Source organism: Lipophrys pholis (genome assembly GCF_963383615.2).
Source record: "Lipophrys pholis genome assembly, chromosome: 7".
Taxonomy (NCBI): Eukaryota; Metazoa; Chordata; class Actinopteri; order Blenniiformes; family Blenniidae; genus Lipophrys; species Lipophrys pholis.
The window spans coordinates 4,209,950-4,235,992 of NC_137638.1; the positions used below are offsets into that span (position 1 = coordinate 4,209,950).

The 26,043-nt window shown below is 40.2% G+C and overlaps 1 protein-coding gene across 2 annotated transcripts; it reads right to left on the reverse strand.

Moving 5' to 3' along the window:
* Positions 1 to 554: 554 nt before the first annotated feature.
* On the reverse strand, positions 555 to 25,365 carry LOC308112233 (endophilin-B2-like). Of its 2 annotated transcripts, XM_080467586.1 has the most exons (12): positions 25,199 to 25,354; positions 23,969 to 24,110; positions 19,921 to 20,049; positions 15,376 to 15,509; positions 14,421 to 14,513; positions 14,274 to 14,285; positions 11,187 to 11,249; positions 8,696 to 8,719; positions 6,329 to 6,418; positions 6,046 to 6,146; positions 4,007 to 4,208; positions 555 to 2,114 (listed from the first exon to the last, which is right to left on the reverse strand). In XM_080467586.1, exons 1-12 carry the CDS (start codon positions 25,259 to 25,261, stop codon positions 2,007 to 2,009), a joined length of 1,161 nt encoding a protein of 386 aa, XP_080323712.1. In that variant the 5' UTR covers positions 25,262 to 25,354; the 3' UTR covers positions 555 to 2,006. The 2 variants fall into 2 exon arrangements, with proteins under 2 accessions (XP_080323712.1, XP_080323713.1); XM_080467587.1 differs by lacking the exon at positions 14,274 to 14,285 and having other exon boundaries at positions 25,199 to 25,365.
* Positions 25,366 to 26,043: the final 678 nt, after the last annotated feature.

Genomic DNA, 26,043 nt, shown 5'->3' on the forward strand with positions numbered 1-26,043 from the left:
ATCTCATGTGCGTCCGCTCCTTGCTGCGGGTGGATGAATTGTGCTCATTTCACAAACTAAACGCATGCATGCACACACTGGAGGTGAGGGCGAGTACGTCAAGTGTTTCTCTCTATACGAACGTGCTCAGATCCCACACGGACAGACTGCCGCACCACAAACAAACAAACAAGCATACAAACAGGTCCAGCAGGACTAGCTACCGACTGTAGCACATGCTGCACATCAGACATGGGAAAGAAGCCGCGCAGAAAGCGGTGTGGGCTTACAAGGGGCGGCCGCCTCGCATGCCGGCGGCTGGGAAAGACTGAGTGGACGGAGTGGCGGGGAGGACGGGGGGGGGGGCGGTCTGCAGCAGGCGGTCTTAAGGCAGTCGGGGTTGGGAGCGTGTGGAGTGTTCGGAGGGAAATCCGCCGATGAGGGAAAAGCTTTTCCAGTGTTTAATTAACGTGGGTGTTACATTCACTTCAATGAGCTGTGTTAAGGCAGAATTTATTACACAGATGGAAATCCATCCAAGATTATTTGCTTTTTCTTCTCTTTTTTTTTTTTTTAACATATTTATGCGTGCGTGTGTGTGTGTGTGTGTGTGTGTGTGTGTGTGTGTGTGTGTGTGTGTGTGTGTGTGTGTGTGTGTGTGTGTGTGTGTGAAGACATCTATGAATGTGTACACCAGGGGTGTCAAGCACGTTTTAGTTCAGAGGCCACATACACATCAATTTCATCTCTAGTGGGCCGGAACGTTTAAAATATGTGTCATAATAACCTTTAAATCTTAAGTGACTTCTTTGTGGTGGTGCAGAGTAGACGTGATTAAAATGTCTCTTTTTTCGCAAAACGAAATTGCGACGGAAAATGAAAACAATCAGTGAAATGTCCAGAAAGCGTCTCCTACCGCAGTTGCATTATGGCTGTTTTGACAAACTCACCCAGTCAGCATGGCTTTGAGGTCAATACTAGTTTGCCATCTTTCATGGCAGCAGGTCTCAGTGTTCTGTTGCTCCTCATAAGAAATGTGGCTTTTGTTTTTAAATCGGATTGCAGCCTCTTGCGGGTCGGGTTTGACGACCCCTGGTGTACGCAGATTTTTCTGTGTGTAGCTGAACGTGTGCTTGTGTATTAACTTATGAATGTGCTTAAATGTGTACGACCATTTTACAAGTCTTTTTTTTTTTTTCTCTCCCCCCAATCAGTTTCACCTCTAACTCTTGGTTTTTGTTCGTCGAGCACACATTTATTTTATACACAAACACACGTGTCATTACTTATAAATATCAATGTGTGATGTCAAGAAGTGTGAGCTCAACCAATGCAGGTACACTTTTTGTCATAGACTGTGTGGTATTTGGTGCTACATAAATAAAAGTGAACTGAATTTAACTTTCTATCTAGTGGGAAAAAGAAAAAGAAAAAAAAGAAAAAAACATTCGTATTTACTTCTTCATGAAATCACCAGATTTAAGTTGCAAGGTTGTTGCATCAGCGCAGCTGCCTTAAAAAAACGTTTCCATTTAGAAACAGATCCACACACGCTTATAGGTTCTTATTCAGATTTTCTTAAATATCCACATTTCAGTGGTGAGTTGACGAACGGAGAAGGATTTGAAAACACAGAAAAGACACTTGGAAATAAGAAGAAATCAAGCCCATTTGGACGGGAGTCCATTTGAGTGACGCGGGAGAGCGTACCTTTGGGATGCACGGCAATAAATACAACAACAAAAGTAACAAATCTCAACGTAACGCGAGAGGAATGTCGGCCGTCGCGCCGAGGGGATTTACATGGGCTTCACGCCGCGATGTCTCCATGAAGCTGGTGTCGGTGTGGCGTGAAGATACATATCTGAGAAGCACTAACGAAGACGGTGACGTGTGGAGTGTTATGAAAGGTTAGTGTTATACGTGCAAAATCAAAGCAAAAAGGCTTCAGTAATGTCAGCTCACACACACACACAAACACACACAAACACACACACCCTCATGTTTGTTTTGCGTGTGTGTTTAGTCTAACTCAGCAGCTCCAGATATGTGACAGGCACTTTTCCTCTCTGGTTTCCTCGCTCTCCAATCAGCCAGTCGGAGTCCATTCCCGGCACCGTGTAAACAGTGATGAGCTGCAAGATAACAGACAAACGGGCTCCGGTGAGGCAGACGATTATTTCATCCCACTAAAATGATGGAACTTCCCACACAGACGCAACACTTGCTGTGGTTACAGGAGCAGAAATAATGTGATCAAACGTTGTCATGCAAACGCTGCAATCTGATGAGACTGGCCGTAACTAGTTGTTCTGCACATGCTCAGTCGATGGACAATCAGAACACTGTTTCCTCCAGAGTGTCATGACTACGCCCATACTCTCCTGGGACTTGGGAGTTTTATTTTGACAGTCACCGTGATAACAATCCAACTTGGTCGTCTGTCCACTGGAATGTCTGTGTTCTCTCATTGTTAAAGTTTATAGCGCATTGCTCTCTACACACAAGTGTGTGTGTGTGTGTGTGTGTGGGGGGAGGGGAATTCATAAGATTTTTCATGATTCCGATTCCAGTTTTGATTCTCTTATCGATTCTTATTTGGAAATGAAACCTGCAGTATTAACAGCTGAGGACGTACTAACGTTGCCGCCTCTGCTGGGTTGAGGTTCACGCCGGAGCGGATAAAAAACGCAACTCTCACTTGGAACCGCTTCTCCATTCCCATCCCGACGTGTGGTTTCATTACAAAAACACCCAACAGCACCGACTAGTGGCCTGACGTGCTAACTACATGGTTTCCATGTAAACATACATCGTTTTCACTTGAAACGTTGTAGTGTGAACGGGGCCTGAACAAGGAGAATATTTTTTGGGGGTGTTTTAACGAGCAAAAACAAACAACGCATACTCGGTACTGTTGGACTTCAGTGTGAAGCTGGATGAGGGACGATGTCATAAACGACACAGTGGGTTATATAAACTCAAATATCAATCTTCATTCACTGTCTAAGTAGGAAAGAATTTATTCCGATTGACCTTGTAAATAGTTAAAGCAATAAGAGTGTTTAGAGTAAACATCTCACTACAATCTTTCATCCCCTTCACGCTGCAACGGTTTAAGTTCACTGACGCAACTTGACCACGGCTTCATTGTGGTGATGTAAATGTCAGGACAAGATGGTGGCAGTGGGTCCCTTACAACAAGAAGATCATGGGACTGGAATTGTGTGGAGTTTGCAGGGTCCCCGTGTGTGTGCACGGCTCTTTCATTCTGGCAACCATACAACAACATGCTTGGTTGCCGTGTTGACTGGTTGCGTGGTTTTCAGATTTTGATAAATTCTTTTTATGGACAGAAACCATTCATGTGCATGTCAACAGTCCAGTCGTAGTCAGAGGGAAAGCAGTGAACCAGTGAAGGCTTATCTACTGTTCTATGAATGTGTCACCGTTTCACTTCCACGATTTGAAGGAGCTGCTGCCAACATTTTGGTGCCACACGCCTTCACAGGTGTCATGGAATCTAAACCTCTGGATTGTTTTGACAGCGAACACGGCACAATAGGCATAGGCCGTATTGTTTCGGTTGAGGACTTCTTGGAGGTGGTAGTGTGTTAGATATTAATAGACCTCCTCCCCTTCAGGTGGACATTATCGTTCAGCTTCAGAGGAAAGGTGTGTTTTTGTGTCTGGAATAAAAGTACACCGTCATTATTTTCTGTTTTGAGAGTTATGGAAACGAATGTTCCATATTCCAATGTTGAGGGAACAACCTTTCCGTTACTATGTCATATTTCTCCTTCCTATGAATATTGAAGCAAAGAAAAAGAAGTTGGGAGTAATAAAAGTCCACTTGAAATGAGTCGTTTTATGTTCAACACTTAAACTGATCTTTGTTCTTTTCCATTTTTTTTTTTTTTTTTAACTCAGTTGTATCCAATATGTGGGCAGTGAGGAGATAAGATCAGGAGCTGCACAATCATCAGAACACATCCGACGAGTCAGACTGTTAATCATGGAGCCTCACCTCATCTGCGAGCAGGGAGAGCTCGCTGGAGTCAGCAGCGTCGTAATCGTAGAGGACTTTGGCCTTGCGGGTTCCGGTAGCCGGAGCTTGAACTTCCTCTATCTTCAGCGTGTCGGCCTCGGCGGGGCTGCCGGCTCCTTCTGAAGCCGGGGCCGCGGACACGTCCGTGTCGGTGGAGTTCAGAGTGAAGGCGTTGGGAAACCTGCGGGGACGGGAGGTAAACACGATGGTAACGACCAAGACACAGCAGCACACGGTTCATTTTGTGAGCAGGCAGAAGGTTCCTCACTAATGATTTCAGGATAAACTGGGAAAGAAAAACACACAGAGGCCCGAATATCAATGTGAAAATGTAAGAAATGTAAGGTCGTTTAAAGGCCCTTTATTTACACGGAAATATGTGTAAATTGAAAATTTTTACTCTAAGATGTTGTATGTTGTTGTAAGTACTCTTTCAAGACTTATCACTACAAGATAAATACTCTATCGTATCACTTACAAAGCTGAACAAACTGACACATTCTGATGAGGGGAAATTCTCTTTGAGCTCCCTTTGGTCTGAGCCGATGCCTGCTTACTCTCTATACATACTCTCGTGTAACTACTGCCAGGAGCTCACTCACTCTACCTCTAACTCTGACGTAAGAACGCAAGTAGAAATTCAAGTTTTGATTGCAAAATTAGCTGAAGAATAGATCAAAAGTTCCGAAGGAGTTACTAAAGTTTTTTCTGTGTTTACGGTTCAGTAAATGGTAAATGGACTTCACTTAAATAGCACTTTTCATCATTAATAGCATGCAAGGCGCCGTCACTCCAATGGGAGCAATTTGGTTCAGTGCCTTGCTAAAAGACACTTTGGCATGTGGACAGGTGGAGATGGGAATCGAACCTTCCGATTGGAAGAAGACCGCTCAACCGACCGAGCCGTGCCGCCCAGTATTTAGCACGAGCGAATGACTAGATAAACTGAATAAGAACAACAGATTTCTAAACAGTACTTTTAGATATCGAACCATGTATTAATGAAATCTAATACCTGAAAATCAGGGTGACAGAAGTGTGTGCGCGCGTGTGTGTGTCGCACTTTCCAGGTGATGTAATGCAGTAAAACACACACATGCGTGAAGCCAGTTATGCCAGAGAATAACTTCGCTCCATTTGAAGCGGCAGAATCATGAAAATCTGCCCTGATTTAACCCACCTCACTCACTGTTCCCAATGAAGGACAGAAACCTGAAAGTTCGCAGCGTTATGTCACTGATGTAGCACACAGAGAGAAACACACTTCTGGTACTCACACATCCTCGTCAGAGCTGAAAGCATGAAGCAATGAAAGGTCGGTCGTGATTCAGAGCACTTACACACCACTTCTCAAAAGAAGACAACTTCAAGGCTCAAATGACAAGGCTGCTTGTAAGCAGTCTGTGAGCATGCCAGGACAGAATACAGAATATTGGACGTGAATAATAATCAGTTGCACAAAAATGACTGATTCGACTCGATCAGACATGTCATAGAGCAACACCAGGCCAATACAAACACAACAACACTTTACGATTGAGTATTTGCCCCTCAGAGTGATTGAAACCAGACCAAGAGGCGGCTCTATGATCAGTCTACACCAGACACGACGAGCTTGTGGAATCATGAATGATGACATTACATTTAATCACTTATTCAGAAGTATTATCATTATTATTCATTGTTGCGTTATTGAACACTGTGTAACTCAGTCAAGTTTCATTGAGCTCGGACACGAGTGGAGGAGGCGTGGGCTTTAGGATTCATACTCCATAAGAACGAGAAGAAATTGGTTGTTTATTTAACTGACTTTTTAGTATTATCTGTCAAGTATGGAATTAAAGTTTGAGTACTTTAATGTAATTGAATTACATTTTCTCATCCGATTACTCAATTAATCGCCAGAATAATTGATAGAATACTCTATCAGTAATAATAGTCGATAGCTGTAGCCGTAGAGTTTGGCGCCTTGAGGTAACCGTCTTGTATCTGCTGCTGTACAAAGTGTATAAGCTCACCTCGACAGCTCCTTCTGTAGCTCTTGCATGTGGTGATGACAGTGTTTATAAAACGCGGCTTGCGCCTCCACAAACTCGTGCAGGCAGCGGAGGTGGTTCACCTGCAGAAAATGAAGGCGCAGCGGCCATCAGAGGAGAGACGATTGATTCCGTTAAGACTTCTACATATAAAGCAACAATACTGTCGGCACCATGGAATTAAATGAGACTTCTAAGGGTTCTGTCGGAACTGTGCTGCTTGAAAAAGTATAAAGTCTGACTGAATAGTTCAGAAGTGACGTACATGCGTGCTGCTGATGCCCTCCAGAAGCAGCCGCGTGACCTCCGCCTGCCGGTCGAACTCCGTTTGGGCCACTCGGAGCTCGTGTTCTGCCTGGAAACAAGGGGATAGGTTTTTAAAAAAAATTTTATTCTTTATTTTATTAAAAAGCAAAAAATTAAATAAGATAAAAATAAACAGTCTTCGTAGCAAAACTTCCAGTTCACATTTTGAAAGAAAAAGGAGCAGAAAAGAAGATTACTCTTATTATATCTGCCCTTCGTTGCCTTTCAATACCTTCACAGTGTTCAACATTCTAAATATATACATATTTACAGATATTTTTTCCAACATTCTATGTACAGTATTTACAGTATACACAAAAGTGGTCTCTGTACGCGCTTTGAGTCAGTGCGAAAAAAGCGCTATATAAAGCGCTATATAAATCCAAGCCATTATTAGTAATATATAAATAATAATAATAATTATTATTAGTTATATCCAAATCTATTTTTCATACTTTTTTAACATTGCTGACGTTTTGATCCTTCGATGTCGGCTCTTCCTATCATTGGGAAGCAGTTGATAGGAAGATGAGATGAGAGTTCAAATTGGAGCGTGTGTCAAGTAATCGCGGGATTACTCATTCTGATGAGTCTCTTTTTTTGTTTTTATTCATTCTGTTTTGTTTTTTTGCACATGTCCGTAAATAAATAAATAAAGTTGTATCAGTTAGTAGATGGAAGATGGTCTGTAATCCGGATGTGAGCTGAAGTTTCATAAATCAATGGGATCAATTAGTTCGGTTGATGCTAAAGGCAACAGTTGCAGGAATTGGGGAGACGGCGGCTCTACAACTTTCATGTGTGATGAAAAGAAGACAACACCCCCCCATCGTCACAACATGAAAATGAATAAACTCTGCTGATCACTGCCTGGCCTCCTGTTTACACATATTTTAACCTTTGACCTTCATTCTTTGTTGTATTTATATCTGACTCAGCTTTATTATCAGATATTTACTATTACTGGTATTTATTTACCCGGTGATGTAGTTGTTGTCTGTTGTTGCATTATTTATCTATCTATTTATTTGCACTGCCTGCTCTAAGCTACCATTTAATTGCCCCAGAGATTGATTTAAAAAAAGGGGGCGGGGCTTCCTGCCAATATATCTTTTTACTCAGGAAAATTACTAAAATAGTGTAACATCTCTGCAGTTGTGTTCTTGTTGCAATGACAAGGTTTAGCGATTATGTTTGTATGTTCTGATTCTTTTGTGTCCCCTGAATGCACCATTAGAGCGAGTCGACCTGTGATTGGCTGAGAGTGGAGAAGGGGGCGGGTCAAGTGAGCGTACGGAAACTCTGTGTGTGTGTGTGTGTGTGTGTGTAGATTACTCGTTACTGAAAAAAGTGGTCATACGAGAGTTACTCAAGTGTTCACAGTTCAAAGCAGCGGCGTGTTACTTCACAACTCCTGACCCAGATCAAAACTGCGTGGGAGTCGAGCACCCGACTGATGTATCACTCACGATTTCACAAACCAACGCTGTATCGAGTGGGTGCAATGTTTTCTGGTGTAAAGTTATGATGAAACAGATGGTCTAAAACTACCAACATGCAGACAAACAGCTCCTAGAGCGTGACGCTACCTACTAATTAGCATTGGAAATGCTAATCACTGCTACCGCGGACGCTGGCTATTGCTAAAGTTACTTACAGACGATCATGCCAGGAGCACTGAGTTAGTTCAGGATCAACGGGGATCCTCCTCCTTGGTGTAGTGAAATTGAATAAAGACAAAAACCCAAATGCTAAGCTAAGCTAGCTTGTGAGCAGGAAACAAACACAAACACAGCATTGGTTCAACCTTAACGCGTGTTATTCCAGCACTGTGTTTGGCCTGGACGTGGTTTGGAGGATCAGAAAGGAGGGGGTGGCAAGTCGGCATTTCAAAATTTAAATTACGCCCAGGGTATTGTTCAAAACTACAGCAGTGATGTTTTTCAGTCTGTTACATGGAAAAACACACTCGTGCTCCCCACCTCCAACTCAAACTCCGCATGTTCACAAGCACTCTCACGTCGTGTAACCCCAATGAAATCACCCAGCAAATTAATTAGGAGTCCATTTCTCACCAAGGGAATCGTTTCCGGATGTGACTGTGTGCACACGTGCGCAAAAAAAGTTCAGTTCACAGTGCGAAAGAGAGAAATTTAAGAAGATGAGGAGGAAGATGGAATAAATGCAGGACAAACTCTGAGATGGGGAAACAAAATAAACATGTGAAGGAGAAGAGAAAGAGCAGGTTAGGAAAGACGTGAGCCAATCGATGGGTGAAATAAAGGATGAGGTCAAACGAGCCGGACTGCCACTGTGTTATACTTACTTTTTCCACTTCCTCAGTCCAGAGCTGAAAGACCAGAAGAAGAGAAACGTGGTGTTACGCAAAAACTATTACGGGTCTTCACATGAACATCATTAAAACTGCAATGGAGGAGAAAATCCATGGAGAACATGATTTACCCCTAAATAAAAGAATAGTTAAAACAGAATCAATTATTTCAATCAAGCGTGGGACAACAATTTAATATAATTGTATATGTTTTTGTGTAATTGTAATTAATACAAGTCTTGTAATTAATACAAGAAGAGAAGAAGAAAAGATCGTCCAGGAAAAAAAGGTTAAAATGAATAAAATAATATACTTGGATTGAATATCAGGACACGGCGTCGTTTCAAGTGAATATGCATCATTTCTAAAAAGTTTCACGTTAACACATACTGAGCATGTGCAGAACAACTATTCACTACGCCCGTGGCACAGCATGAGCAGTAGCAGCGTTTCAGGAAAGTTGCATTCCATGAAGACAGCGTAAAGAGTGTTTTCAAAAACTCCAACCCGGGGAGACGTCTCAACATGTTGCCTTATCAGTATCAGTCTAATTCAAACTCTGGCCTCCTCAATCATTAACTTTTTAATCCTCTAATGTTCATTTACTGATGACTCATTATTCTCTGCATCATTTAAATCACTGAACTCCACTTACGGTTCAAGTGAGCTTGTTCTCATGCGGACACAACAACAGATTGTTGCCAAACCAGACTTCAATTAAAGGAAACGGTGCCGTCATGTGTTCGGTGAGAAAGCATGATAACGTAACTCGACGGATAGAGGAAGGAGACGTCCAAACAAACCAGGAAAACACGTTTTAAAAAGGGAGCTCACCAAAGTGACACAATGAGGCAGACAAAATGATTCATCAGCTAAAAACTCTCTTTTTGCTCTTCTTCAATTACTTTCTTTTTAAGGGCACTATGGATAACAGCTTATTTTCTAATGACAATGTACATACATATATATATGGTATATATAGTAATGAAGGATGTCATCTAATATATACATATATATTATCTGTATTAGGTTTACAAAATGTGCAATCACATACCCTGGTACGCCCAATCATTTGAAATAGAAAAATGATAGTGACAATAAGTGGGATCAGATACACTGTGATTGACTAATGGGAACAAAACAAATGTCTAATAAGTCATAATAAGGTAATTACCATGAATCCTAATGTACGTCTGCATTAATGGACTAACCCAAAACAAAGAATAAATAGCTCCACATTCTGCAGGTTTGAGTGTACACTCACGGTCTCTTTGTTTCAACATAGGTAAAGGCATCCGATCATTTACTTCCACTGTTAATAACTTTGTAAGCCTGTGACAACAAAAAAGGTAGTCACACTAGGGAAGTAGCTTTTACAAAAAAAAAAAGTCCTAATTAAAGCCAGTGACGTAATCATACATTTCTCTGAAATTTTTGCAGGTTTTGTGCAGTTTGCTTATTGAAAATAGGCAAAGTGGATCACATAGTGGTTATATTGATGCACTGTGGAGACATTCAGTTCAAATGAATAATGGGTGAAAGATTATTTTATTATTCTATTATGATATTGGCAAGGAAGTACCAAAATGTTAAGATTACTGGTTGCTGCAAACACTTACTAAGTCTGAGGCATTTTAACTCACTACACACTGGCTGCACTGTAACGTCAAGTCCTGTCACGATAACTCGTTGCACTATTGTATTATAGTAGTAAAACACGTTTTTAAATGTATATTGGACAAAAAGTAAAGTCAGTAAGGTTAAAATGCCACGTAAACAAATAATTAAGTTGGCAAATATGGAAGTGAATATGGATAGAAAATCAACAAAAATGCCTTTTCATTTTCAGAATAAAACTTCATTTCATGTTTTGTTTTGACCGGTAAGTAAAATTAATACTCAATCATCCAAACTGCATTTTAATTTTCTTCTTCAAGACTGCTTATTCTGTGACTTTATAAAAAACGAAAAAGAAAATGGCGTTCAGGATTTATTTTCCCAACAGATGCCCCAGCAAATAGTTAAAAAAATAGTTAAAACGCATCAGCAGAACTGCTTTTTCATTTCAAGGTTCGGGCTGTATTTTATTTTTTTTTGACTGATCATTATAGAAAACAATTAATCATCTGAAACTGCATTTTCATTTTCTTCTTCAAGACTGCCGATTCTGTGACTTAATTCATGCTATTGGATGGTAAATGTGTTTATTGGTCCGACCGTCAGGACCGTGACATATTTAAGCTCCAATCTCCTGTTTAAAGGCAATAATCCATATCCAGCTGCATGTACAGTAAACAAGTGTTGACGTGTCCCCCCCCTTCAACACCACTTAGTGGTTTCGCTCGTGTTCTAACCTGGGCTGGGCTATATTTAAAACAGCCCACGCGTTTAGCATTAAATCAAGTTATTCCAGGTAAACGCTCAGGAACAGGTTAGATCCATGACACACATCAAGTCACACACGTGCCGATTTTTATCTTCTCACCGCAGAGGCGCTGGCAGACAGCACGTAGTTTCGGGGTCTGGTGTCCTGAAAATCTGGAGCCGCCTGCAGGAAGAGAAAACCTCGTCAAGATCCGAGCAGTTGCGTGTCTGATGTGGAGGATTCACAAGAAAGAGAGAAAAAAAAACCCACAGCAGAAAGAAACACAGGAGGAAAAGATTTCTCTGGACTGGTTAGATTCTTGTACCCACAATTCTCATCTTAGTATGATAAAGTTATTTAGTTTGCGTAACTTCCTGTTAAATCACTGTGTGAGTCCATTTTTATTCCTGAAATATACTGAGTGAAACATCTGGTTTAATTTGCTAATATTTTGTGGATTTTTATTTATTAAGGGGAAAATGTATACAACTTTTGAGGTTATTTACACCTGCACTCAATAGAAAAATATAAAATCAAATTTTATTTTTTATTTTATTTTTTTACATTTGTTTGCCTATTTAAGGATTCATAGTTTTTTATTTGGCCCAAAAAGTTTTTTTTTTTCAAAATGACAGATTTAAACCCTTCAATTGAAATTTTTTATTAAAAAGTTATATCTCTAAAATCCAGATTTCATTAACTCGAAATAAGTGTTTTGAACTTTCATAATTTCTGAACAATATGTATAACATCATTTAGAGTATGAAAGCATGTTTAAAGTTGATTCCCACATATTGAGGTATACCAATTTTTAAAAAATGTACACACCGAAACACACACACACACACACACACACACACACACACACACACACACACACACACACACACACACACCTATGTTTCAGGGGTATTAAATGTTAATTTTTGAAAAGTTAAAATAAAAATCAAACTAATATTTTAAATTTATTTTCTTCATTTAATCAATTAGTATAATGCAACGTGTTCAAATTACATGTCTCCACGCAACTGTTCAGGTCCTTTGATGTTGTGACGCGTTACTGAATGAAACTAATGAGGATTACATAGGTATTTCTAAAGGTGGGTCACCATGTGTGTTGTTGTCAGTCGATGAGGTGATCTTAAGACGTGGGCGGAGTCACTTCCACAGGTGAAGATGACAGGTATGTGTATGGGTGTGTGGGTGTGTGTGTGTGTGTGTGTGTGTGTGTGTAGGAAAACTCTGGCACCGCACTTTCACACGAGGTGTGTCTGAACTCGTAAAAGAAGTGATGCAACTCGTCCACATGTAAACAATCGCTGAGTAAAATTCTCTGCTCATCTGACTAATTCGTGGGGGAGGACAGACTCACACACCTTTATTATTATTATTATTATCGTTATCATCATCAATATTATTATGATTGTTATTATTAATGTGTTGTGAAGCCTGAGGCCGCCGGGCCGCGGCTCGTCATGCACATGCAGACGTGCAGAAGGTTGCCTCATTCAGCTCAAACATTCTGCAGCCAAACACAAAAACAAGAGGAAACACAGAAGATCTCAAGGTTTCGTTCCTCTGTCCATCAATCCATCCATCCATCCATCCATCCATCCATCCATCCATCTGTTCATTCATTCATTCAAAGGCCACGATGAAATATGGAAGCAGGAATCTCCTTCAGGCGTACTGTCTGAATGACACGACACAGTAAAACAGCCAATGTAACGGCGTAACAGAGTAAAAATACCTGAAGTTTTAATTAATAAAGTTGAACTTGACAAAATATTTTCCAGGCATGAGACTTGCACAGCTCTCATAGATTAATAATTAAAACAATTTTTTAGATAATCAAGACATGAAACTGTTGCCTCAAAGTGTGTTTTTGTTTATATTTATTTAATTTAAGTCAAATAATTTTTATGTTTAAACCATCAGTTTAAACTCAATTAACTTCGGGTGTCCCATGCAGTGCAATTTGATCTCAAGTGGGCCAAACCAGGACTTGACAGCGTTATTATCTATAAATAACTAGAACTGTAAAGCCCCGTTTACGCCACAACGCTTCAAGTGAAAACGCCTCGTTTTTGCATTTATCTTTATTCGTAATGGACTTTGTGATCAACAAACAAAACATTTAGGCAAATAATTAAGCATTAAAAAAATATTATTTCAAAGGAATAAAACTCTACAAAGTTTATTTTAGAATTGTTTTTATGTATTGCGAAAATATATATTAAACTAGATACATATTTATTTTTATTTATTTAGTATAAAGCACATTTTCTTTAAAATCAAAACAATGTTTTTCTCATCTACATTTTTTCAAGCTAAAATAAGTGTGCATTTTACACTAACTAGATTTTAATAATCAGTAAAACTTTATGCAGGAAAAAAACTTTTTGGGAATATCACATGCTAAACTAACAAAAACACAAGCTCTGTAGCGTTTTAAACTTTGTGTTGTGGCGCCAGCTGCTGGTTGAAAATAATCTTGTGACCAGTTTGAAGGCAAAAGTCTGAAATCCCCCCCCCCCCCGTTTCCACGGAGACGGATTCACAGCGTTTTTGAAATGTTCCACCTCGGGAGCTGTTTTCAAAAAGTTGCGTTTTCAGTGGTTCTGAGCACCGTTGCCATGGAAACAAGACACATAGAAACACAGTGTAAAAAAGTGCTTCAAATGAATCCGCTTTCATTCTCTGCATTAGCACGATAAACATGCATTCAAGAATTGTTTTATGAATTACTTAAATACATTTTCTTATTCAAAAGTATCTCTGATGAAACATCAATTGATTGTTGGGGTTAACTTTTTTAGTGCATATTGGAAGCTGTATCAAAGTATTAAAGATGATTCGTTTGAATAATGATAAATCCAAGCAAGTGAGGCTTCTAACAATATGAATTAAAAAGAAATGTTGCCAATTGAAAAAAAACATTTTTGTGGAAATGCTATTGGTTGTAAAACCAATCGGCCTTTATCATTGTCAATATGTCGCTAAACTTCCTGTCAATCGGCGTAAGATGCAAGCGTTTTCCACACAGGTGTAGGTCGTTTTTTTCCTGTCCGCTGCTTTTGTCAGATTAAATGTTTTTTTGACATTCTTAGCCGTTTCTCCGGTTGAATTTACAAAGTCAGAGCGAGCGAGGCAGGAAAAGAACGACCCGGAGTGTGTTTGAGGATGAAATGCTTGAAGGATACTCACTTCGCCCTCGCACTGCAAAGTTTCAGACACACACACAGTTAGTCATTTTTCATGTGAGTTAGTCCAAGTAATTCATTTGGGCTGGATATGTGGGGTGAGTGGGGTGTGGTGGTGGTGGTGGTGGTGTGGGGTTGCACGCGCACTCACCGCGGCCTTGGTCTCGGCCACCTTCGCCTTCTTCACACGAGCTTTGCAGGCGTCCAAGTCCAGCCGCAGATTCTCCAGCAGGCGCCTCTCCTTCTGCACGGAGACACAGGAACCGGATCAACGAGAGCGTCTCCTCGGACGCGACTCGGCAGGTTGAGTAAGTCATAGTTTGACCCTGAAGTGGGAGGTTCGACTGTCATCGCTGTCCTTCAACGCTTCGAAAGTGTCTGTGAGGAACTACTTGATATATTTCAGTTGATGTGAAATTTTGCTTTCATATTTGGATTCGTACCTTTGGTTTGCGACGCACTTCTGTTTGGTTTAACCTTGTGAAAATCTCAGGCAATGTTTACACGGCAACATTTTCAAGTGGAAAAGGTCAAACTTTTGTCGTGGTCTGGATGTCCGTTTACACGAGAACGGAGGTCGGAGCCGCTGAAAAACACACATTTTTGAAAATGGTTTTGGAAACGCTCCCGACTCCGTCTCCGCGGAAACACTGCGTCCATTTGCAACATGGCTGTAGTAACGAGTTGTTGTGCACATGCTCAGTAGATGGATAATAACAATGTTTTCCTCCGTCGTGTCATGACTCCTGGGTACTTTTATTTTGACAGTCACCGTCATAACAATCAAGCTTTGTCATCTATCCATACAATGTGTGTGTACTCCCATTGTTGATGTTTATAGGGTATCGTTCTCTATTGTATGCATGTGGTTCCATCATAAAAACAACAAACAGCAGCAACTAGTGGCCATACATGCTCACTACATCGTTTTTCAGTGTTTCAGTGTAAATGGATATCGATCTCAAAAAGTTGCTTTTCTGAAACGAAAAGGCAAAGACAATGTTTTCACTTGAAAGGCTGTCGTGTGAATGTGCCCTCCGACAGTATCGTAGTCACTCGAGCATCCCAGCTCACCATCTGGACTCCATCTTTTGTGTCAGACTTACTGAAATGGTCCTCCAGTCTCCTTCCAAGAAGTTCCTGAGGGGGGCCAGGAAGCTGATGGCTGACGTCTGGAGGAACTCCCTCTCTGCCGCCCCCAACCTGCTCTCACATTCACCCACGATCATCAACGTGTTGCCTGCAGGAAGCACCAGAGATCCGTAGCGTCACAGGACATGACTCAGCAACTCTGATTCGTAGCAGTCAGTTAATCATCTGTTCAGCGAGTTCAGATTCCTGAGGGGTGTAGGCCTAATAAATTTAATGCAAGGTTCAAAACAAGGTATTGCAGGGCAACAGACCTATAGAACTCAGAGTTATATTGAAGTCTATAAGCAGGAGTCCACTTCTAAATTTCTATGTGTTCTGTCATCTTCTTCATTTTTGGTGTATTTGGTGCTTCACGGCCCCCCTAAAGGCCCGGCATATGTACTACATGCTCTTAAGCCTCCTGTTGAGTCGTGCTCATAGTGACGAGTGGACGGAATTGTTTTTGAGAATTCCGGTGGAGAAAAAATATAATTTTGTGCTGGTGCGGATGTGGCCTTTTTCACGCACTTCTTTTCATCCTGGTCAGTCAGATCATTAATGACCATGTGTTGAGATTGCGTGAAAGACATCTGAAACATTGTCAAGAAAATGAAAAACCACAGAAGCAAAAAGAAAAGAAAAACACAGAGTTTCAGGTCAATGTAGGACAGTTTCCAGGAATTGGCTTGAAATAAATTTCCATATCTTGCACAACGTTTCCAATCAGCCATAGTAATGCAAACCATCTGTTGCGATCTCACAAGACCACAGAAAGTTGGTTCATTTCTAAGGCCCCGTTTACACGACAACGTTTTATGTGACAACACCTAATCCGTTAAAAAAAAAAAAAAAAGAAGCGTGTTTACACTGCTGCAGCGGACACACTGACAACGGTGTAGTTTAGTATGCCGGGCCACGCGAGGGCGCTGTTGCTTGATTTTGCAATGCAACCACACAGACGCGCGCGGAGAACAATAACTTTTGAAAATGAAACTTTCTGCCTTAATATTATTCCACTCGGTATTGTGCTGCTCTGTAGTCACAGTGCTGCGCCCAGAGATGCAGCACATGCTTCTGCTCCGGTAAGGGAGTTAAAAAAAACACAAAACGGCGTTAATTACGTAAAAAAAATTTAACGAGTTAAAAGTTTCAAATCAATGAACTAAATTAACGCGTTATTTTTCACAGCACTAATAATTATTAATCATTATCGATAGCCAAACTGCCAAAAACCCAACATAAATGGTACCACGTGATCCTCATGAGGAAAGAAATCCCTACACATCTTTTAACTGTTCTCAACAAATCCTCCTAAAATGAACCATAAACACTGATAATTGCAAGCTTTACAGCTTGATCATGAAACTAAAATTGAATAGGATTCAACCCTTTAGGCCCCAGTGGTAAATAGTGAACCCCGGGTCACTTTTGTATTATAGAATTCTGACCCGCCCCATGGAAAAGTGACCCACTCCCATTAAGTCATTAAAAATGTTTAAAGCCTGGATGCAAACATATATAAATGAAAAGCATCAATGAAAATAACACATTTATTTACAAATACATGCTACAGGGAAAAAAGGAAGATATGCTGCATACCATTTTACCACCTTACATACATACTAAGGAAATAGATGATATAACATTAAAATAAGTATTCATTTAAAAGAAAGGTTTATATTCCTATTTTGTATACACAGACTTGTAAACTTCATTTCTGTGCATGTGATGGGATTTAGCAGTGGCTTATTTTGAAATTTTATGTATGAAAGGAACGATCAAATGACACACAAAAGCAGGGGCTTATGACATGTAACAAGTAATATTTAGATTAAATATCCACATTAGAACATTCTTATTAGCAAAAGTTAAAGTTTCATATCAGTGGGGAAAATTCTATGTGGCGGGTCATTTTTCCATACTGGACAAGTTTCTTTACTGGTTTTTGAAGTCACACTATTGTATACAAAAGACAAGAAAAAGAGACTAAACAAACAGAAACTGCAATATTTTAAACTCCAAGTAGTTTCTGTAAAGGTTGCTCGGCAAAGTTGTCAAACTCTGGCATGAATCAAATTTTTCTGTGGAGTTATTGAGCTGGGTATTGATTGATGTGAGCTCGTGTCCCGGGTGCTGATGATGCAGACCGGCTGATTCAGAGCAAGGATCGATGCTCACAGAGGAAATCGACTGGATATTTCTGTCGGTGAGCAACGAGAGGAACGAGAGGGAGCAGACACACACATTTCATTACCAACAATTCTCTTTCATTAAACCCAGAGGAAAAAAACGACACTGATATCAAAATGTCCACTGGGGATACAAGTGTGCGAATCCTTTTCAGCTAAAAGTTTAAACAAATTGTAATTTTTATTTTAAAGAAACTGGAGATTTCAATTCACTCTTTCACAAACTAATTCTTCTGAAACTTTCCAAGTCAAAAGAAACAAGAATTTATATAACACATGATTTCTTTTTCTTTAGTTTTTTCGGGACAGTTTTTGGTAACGTAATCAAGAGACATGGCCACCTTTTATACTTTTAAGTAGTTCAGGTACTAAAAACAGGCCACGCGATAAAGTACGACGCAAGGTAAAAAGACTGTGTTGCATAAACACATTTCAGATACCAACTGAGTATTTAGTAAATGGCAAATACTCTATATTTTCATAATCAAACTATTTTTTAATTATATATAAATACTTTAAATCACTCCTTACTGTTAAATCAATACCGAGTTATTATAGTAGATCTGATATTTTTGTATGTGCAGGACTTTGGGGGTCAATGTTATATAATCCTTATGGTTCATGTAATCTTGAGTTTTTACAATTTAAAAAAAAATGTCCTCGGTGTGCATAATAAAGTTTTTGCATTTGTAGATTTGACACAACCCAGACCAACTCTGTTTCCACTACGATTAAAAAACCTGTAGGAACTTCATAAAAGCATGTTTAGGGCAGTTTAATGTATTTATTTACCTAAATAATCGATGTAGTATTGTTTATGTACGACTGGCTGGCATTAGGATATCTTATGAAAATGCTACTTTAATAATATAAACTCATTACATTTTTGGGAAAAATTTTATTATGATGTTGGCTCAAATATAATATTTTGTTATGGACTTTTTTTTTTTTACATTGAAAAGGCTGAAATGATTTATTATGGGCCGCTGTTACCGAATTGGTTGTTTCACTGTGAAAAGCAAAGACTCTGGCCTTGTTTACCAGCGACAGTGTTTCAAAATTAGTGAACATGTTGAGCTACAAATAATTGATTTAATGTTCCTTTTTTTTTTTTCTCTCTCCCTTCTCTTTGTTTGGTACAGAAGTCAGCAGCAAGTGGATTTATGTCTGTTTAATTGAATAGTGAATCCCGACCCCCCCCCGGACCAGAACCACGGTTTGAATTCCTCTCCTCAATCAGTCCGTCCACCGGTCCTATCTTTTTCTCTCCTTCGATCACCTAAGCCCTACTGGATCTGCACAAAGTCTCCTCCACTGACTGGTTCTGCAGGTTTCTCCACCTCTGAGTCTGGTTCTGCAGGTTCCTTCCTGTTAAAAGGGAAGTTTTTTTTTTCTCTTCTTTCCACCGTCTCCTCTGCTTGCTCATGTGGAGTTGTTGGTTTGTCTCTGTAAAAGTGTCTTGAAGTGACTGCGTTGTATTTGACGCTATACGAATAGAATAGAATAGAATAGAATAGAATAGAATAGAATAGAATAGAATAGAATAGAAAAGAATAGAATAGTTGTCCAGCTGAGTGCGTTTGCCTGGATGGATGACTTCAAAGCATGTGAGTGGTTTCACCACATTAATAGAGCGAGTTCAATGAATTTTGAGACAATTAGAAAGTGTGAACTATCCCAAACGAGAAAGAGAAACTTGTTCCTGCAGACTAGATTACTGTGACACCATGTTTACATGCCTTAGGCCCCGTTTACACTTCAGTGTATCAAGTCAAAACGTACCGTTATTGTGTTTTTGTTTTAAGAAAAGTTTACATGGCAACTGTGGGAGGGAGGCGATGAGCCACACCTGCGGGGGCTGATTGTACGTTGACGATGATTTGTCACATTGAAGTGTAAACTGAGAACAAAAACGCTACAAAATATTTTTGTGTTTACACTTGAAAACGGGGCCTCGGTCTCCTCGTGAAAAACTGTGAATCGTCTTGTGCCTCAGTGTTTTCTATAGAAATAAACTTGCCTTGCCAAACTGAATCAGAATCAACTATCTTTATGATGAGATATTCATTTGATCGGTGATTTATAAACAAGTGACGGCACGTCGACGATCGGCATAAGAAGAAAGGGGTGTGGCCAACCCGATAATTACCTCAATACAAACTGAATTTAAATTTTTTTTTTGAAAAGTATAAAAGAAAGACGTCTTTAGTTAAGTTTCTGTTCTCACCAGCTCTAAATGACGCCACAAAAAGCTACTTCTTACAGTAAAGTGTTAGTCTGTTATTATAAACGGAGGGACACAGCGATTACGAAAGGACGTGGTTCACTCACCGTACGGAGTCGCAGCACCGAACTCCTTCCCAGCGTCCTGCATGTACTGACCCAGCAGCTCCCCGTTGGTCGCCCTGGATGGCGCCTTCATGTCCAGCTTCTCATAGAGGAACTCCTCGATCCTGGCACCTGCAGAGGACGACCGCAGACTCTTCCGTTATCCACTTAACAAAAATAGAAAGCAGATCAAACTACAGCATCTCCGTTTTTAAACTAAACTCAGAAGCCGTTAACACCACACTGTCTCAAGGGAAAGTTAGTTTTTCGTTTTGCGTTCATACGACAACGTTCTGAAAAAAAATGTCTGTTTACACGGAAATGGCCGAAGCGCTGAAAACAATGCAGTTATCATGTCGGGCCACTAGTGGGTGCTTTTATTTGTTTTTGTAATGAAACCACACATGCATGCAGCAGAGAACAATACGCTATAAACAATAACAACGGGAGAACACGGACATTCTAGTGGACAGGCGACCAACTTAGATGGTTATTACGGCAACTGTCAAAATAAAACTACCAAGTCCCAGGAGAATATGGACTGAGAGTCATGACACACTGGAGGAAACGTTCTTCTTAGTGTCCATCTACTTTCTTCCGGACGAGATGCATCTGTGTGATTGTAATTTATTTTTAGGTTTTCATAAGGCCAAAAACCCAAACATTAAAAAAAAAAAAAATTTCATTTTTGCAAAGTGATTATAATTGTCAGATTATTAAAATATCATGAATAAATTTAAATGCGTCTTTTGTACGTCCAGATAAAAAGACACAGAAATATTAAAATTTATCTAAAAAATACCACAATTTTATCATTATACTAATGTAAAACATTTAAACCACATATTTTCTGTATATGTACCAGAAAAAGTAGTTTTTTATTCCCATGAGGCAATGCGGGTTAAAGTGTGGATCATCATTTTTGAGCGGATCTATAATTTAACCCGCACATAAGAGGCTCGAACACACGAGGAGAAAAACAACACAAAGCCCAAAGTAACACAGGCCTTCATTAAAATGAGTCAAATCAGTAAATAACCAACACAATGTAAAGACATTTTAACACTTATACATATAAATGGTGGTGTTATGGAGCGTTATAGAGCTCAGCTCATGTTATGTTACACATTCTTTGCCCCCGGCGCAATATAAAGTGTGACGGCCTGAATAAAAACAACAATGTTGGTTATATGGAATAATATGGAAACAGTTCATCCTGATGAATCAGAAAACTTTAATGAAATGACATGTTTTCCACAAGTACACTGTAATCGGAAGAAGTGTTGAAGACAGGACTCCCCCAGAGGAAATAAATATATATTATTTAAAAACCAGGGATGTTCCGATACTGATACCAGTATTGGGTCCGATACTGCACGCAGTACAGTATCTGACACAGGTAGTGGTATCTGTGGTCGCTGCGCTCTTACAATCACAGCTACTGATGGGGTTTATACTTGTGGAAAACTCAACTGATGATAGAAATCTGCAGAAAAACTCACAGAAACACACTTCGAAATGAAGCTGGAGAAAAGCAGGTCAACCATGAAGAGAAGATGAAGGTGAACTGAGTGGAGATGGTAAAGATTTGAGGCTGTAATCTTATTTTAATTAGGTGAGATGGACTATAACAGATTTTCACACTTGCACAGTGTCACACAGAATTCCTTTATAGAATATTATCTTTAATGTCTGTTGGGAGCCACAGATTATAAAAAGTAGAGATGCACCCAACAGTATGAACCAGGCTTAGGGATTGGGCAAAAAATCGATTTATCGAATTTGTAGCTAAGAACGATTTTTATTTTCCAAGTTTGAGTTTTTTCCCCCCCAACACACTTTTCCAGCATTTTTCGCGTTCCGTTCTACCATTCCTTGTGGGTTTCCGTAGTCGCTGTTGCACTTTTGCTTAAACCTGGGTTAACGTTAGAATTTGTTAAATGACAGAGCCTCTTTTACTTTTTATTTAGTTTCTATTCATTTTAACTCTGAGGACAATCACTGCAATAAAGTTGCACTTTTGACAATATATCTGATGTCGGCAGTCATTTTTAAGTGGATTGAGAAAATTTATCGAAAATACAATCAAATCTCGAATTTTTCTTAAACAAAATCGAAGCATTTTTTCTTTTTTCTTAGGCCAAATCACCCAAGCCTAACTAGGCTTCATTGTATTTAATAAGTATTTATATCAGTATTATATCGGCAAGTTAGTTAGGTTAGTGCTCGCAGTTATTCTTTAAAAAAGTGGTATTACTACATCCTTATAAAAAATATTTAAAAAAAGGCAAACTTCTCCTGGTTTTAATTGATCTTAGTGAGACCATATTTACTTTTTTCAACACACTTTCAGGCTCATAAGACTGTGACAAAGTCTGTCCCCACGATAACGTTTCAAGTGAAAATGCATCGTTTCAGAAACTTTTCATGTTTACACCATTTACACGGAAACGGCAGAAACACTGAAACAATGTAGTTTATATGCCAGGTCACAAGTTGGCGCTGTTGTTGTAGTGAAACCAGCCAAACATGCAGCAGATAACAATGTTTTAAACATTAACAGTGGGAGTACACAGACATTCGTATTGACAGAAGGACCAAGTTCTTCTTCTTCTTTTGGGTTAAACAGCAGTTGGCATCTATGAAGTTGCAATACCGCCACCTGCTGGTTCTAGCTAGTCTATACTAATCCCACTGCAAGTTGGATTGTTATTACACTGACTGTCAACTATAAAACTGCCAAGTCCCAGGAGTAAAATGGACTGGGAGTCATGACACTCTGGACAAAAACATTGTTTTTATTGTCTACAACTAGCGTAATTTCTGGACTATAAGCCGCTACTTCTTTACCGCTAGTAAACAACGACAAGGCAAATTTATGGATTTTTACGGTTTAACGAGCTTCGTCCCGCTGATACACGGTTGATGCGTTCAGGTGCATCACGTAACTCTGCTCTCTTTTTTTTTTCCTTTTTAAATTTGGTGCGTGCGGCTTGTATTCAGGTGCGCGCAATCGTCCGGGAATTACGATAATTACTACGGCCGTGGGGCGCACGTGTCAGAACGGAGTCGGAGTGTTTCTGGGAAGTGTCGTTTTCGCCCGCTTACACAACGGGCGTTTTTGAAAAGTTCCACTTTGGGAGCAGTTTTCAAAAAGTTGCATTTTCCGTGACTCCGAGCACCGTTGTCGTGTAGACAGAAAAATAGTTTTGTGTTTTCACTTGAAATTGTTACCATGTGAAACAGGCTCTGACAAGGACTCAAGAGTCCAGTCCTCTAACAGAAATATCAGCTTTGTAGCAAAAAAAAAAACCTGACATAAACCTTCCTCATAAGAGAAGCAGGACACTATCTCACCAGCACCGACCCAGCAAGCGTCTGGATTCTGACATTAATAAACCCTCTTTTGACCTCAGTACCAGTGGAGTTAAGTGCTGAATTGATCTCTGCGAGAAAAACTCAAAGGTATGAAAAGGTTTCCACAGCAGGGGGCTGCGGGGGAGGGAGGGTAGAGGATACTCACCAGTGTGGTCAACTGTGGCATGGAGAATCAAAAAGTACAAGTTAGAGGCCCCCAATGGTGCACAAGTCATCCTACAACAGCGTGAACCGATACAGATGAGTGCGAGGGGGTTCGTGGGCAGAACGTATAATTCAAAACGACTTGTTCTATTTGTTATGATACGTTACCATACCCGTAGGTGCAAGTTTTAGTCTTTTAAGAACAATAAAGGTGTCACTTCTGGAATCCTAACATCTTTGAAATTTTATTCTATTGCAAATTATGCAAAATATTCATAAAATTGCATGTATTTGCAGAAAATCTGTTCAATTTTCATCATATTGGAGTCAAACCTGTTTGGATATTGATTAATAAGGTAAAAAAAAAAAACCGTCTGTGAGTACAAGTGTAGCCCGTAACTTTACACTGAAATTATGTATTGTATATGTAAGACTGATAATGAAGCAAACTACAGTCGAAGTTTCATGATGATGGTGTGAGTCTGCTCCTTCCCCCTGTAATCTCAGGATTACTGAGGTCATGTCGTACTTGGGTTGGGCTGCAGCAGGACTTCAGTCTGTTTGAAGATTTTCTCCGTCCACAGTTTGGTGCAGTCGGCGCGGCTCAACAGGTTCTCGAAGTGAGCGTCCAGCTCCGTCTTCTCCGCCTGTCCCAGCTTCTCCTCTGTGAACTGAGACACGTCACGCACAAACTTTTAGACGTGTCCATGGATCTGAACATATGCTCACGTCAGAACTTTCACATACATGCAGTGGATCTTCTTCATCAGTGTCTGTCCTGGTCAAACATTTGGAACGCGATCGAATTAGAAACCGTCACAGCTCAGTGTAATTACTGCCGTTTTGTTTTGGGTGTCCGTTTACATGATAACAGTGCTCGCAGCCACTGAAGCCATGTCCACACCATCCAAAATGATCTTTTCTCTCCCTGTAGTTCTTAAAAGGTTTGTCAACCACAGCCAAAACATCTGCGACATCTGTGACAGCATGAAAACTACTCAAGATGATGTAGTACATATGCCGGGCCTATAGGTGACGCTGTAACGCTGCCACAGAAATACACCATAAACAAAGGAGAAGACACATAGCACGCATGGCATTCAGCAAGTGTGTATCTTGTCCATGCACACATAAAAAACGAAGCCGCGCTTTCACATTTCTCCACTCTGGAAGCTGTTTTCAGAAACGCTGTGTCATGTGGATGATCGCCCAGAAACAATGAAATTACCTTGTGTGGACAGGGCCTGAAAGGGCCTGAAAAGTTTCTTTTGAAACCCGGCTCCCAAGGTGGAACTTTTTAAAATGCTCAGACTTCGCCTCTGTAGAAATGCGCAACTTTTTGAAAATGCTAAACTACTTGGAAATATTAAATGAATGACATTGTATATACAGATCACGTTTATTTGGACGAATCAGTTTTGAAGTTGCTCCTGTTTCTTCCTGCGTGAATAAATAATACTTAAAAATAGAAATAAAAAATAATAACAGAGGATGAAGGCGAGGTCGTGACGTCATGAGGGGGGGGGGGGGTCGTGCTCCCTGCGTCACCCCACTTGTCATCCCCCGTACCGTCCCATCTCCTCTGTCACCCTCAAACAGGTTCCATCAAATAAACACACATATTCGCATATTTGATCTGTTTTCGGAGTGAAATGCAGGATGTGAGCGCTCCACGGGCCCGCAGTGGAGAACATATGTTATCTCTGTCAGGCTGAAGAAGGCAGCGAAGCCTCAGCCGCCGCTGCCCCGGGTCTCCTACCTGCACGGCCCGGGTGAAGAACAGCCCCGCTCCGGAAGCCAGCTTCTTCACGTTGAAGTCCATGGCGACTCTTAGTGTGCGCAGCGGCCGATTTGCGATGACACTTTCCCGGAGGACTCAACAACAGCGGCCCGGTGAGGCTGAACGTACGCCGCCAGGAGTCACGTGACCACGTCCACGGCCAAGCGTGATGACGTCACTGCGTTGTCACTCACCATGGATTGTCACTGCAGAAACACGAACGCTGATGAAAATGACGTTCTTTACTGTATTTTGTATAAAGTTTTTTTTTTTTAAATCATTTTCATTTTCAGTCTTTTGATATGATATTGTATCGGCTATTGGGTTTTTTTTCTTTCAGTTTTTTGATATTATATTTGCTATTCTCACTATGGACTGTAAGTCACTGAATGTTTTGATAGTCAAACTAAATACGTACATTAAAAAAAAGCACTGTCAATGTAAATATTGTATGTAAATAGGTTTAAATCAGGGTTGTCAAACGTATTTTAACTCAGGTTCCACATTCATCTCAATTTCGTCTTGAGTGGGCCGGACCAGTAAAATAGTGCCATAATAACCTATAAATTAAACTTTAAAATTTTTCTTTATTCTTTAAAGACTGCACGCCGCATGGACACGAACCACTTCAGACCTGTTGCGCTGACCCCCCACCTGATGAAGACCATGGAGAGGATTATTCTGAGACACCTACAAACTGATGGTCTCCTTGCAGTTTACTTACTGTACTGGTCCCGGGGCGGACGATGCAGTGATCAGATCACTGTCACATCTGAACACTACCAAGATGAAGAAGATGATGATGACTGGCTTCTGCAGCAAAA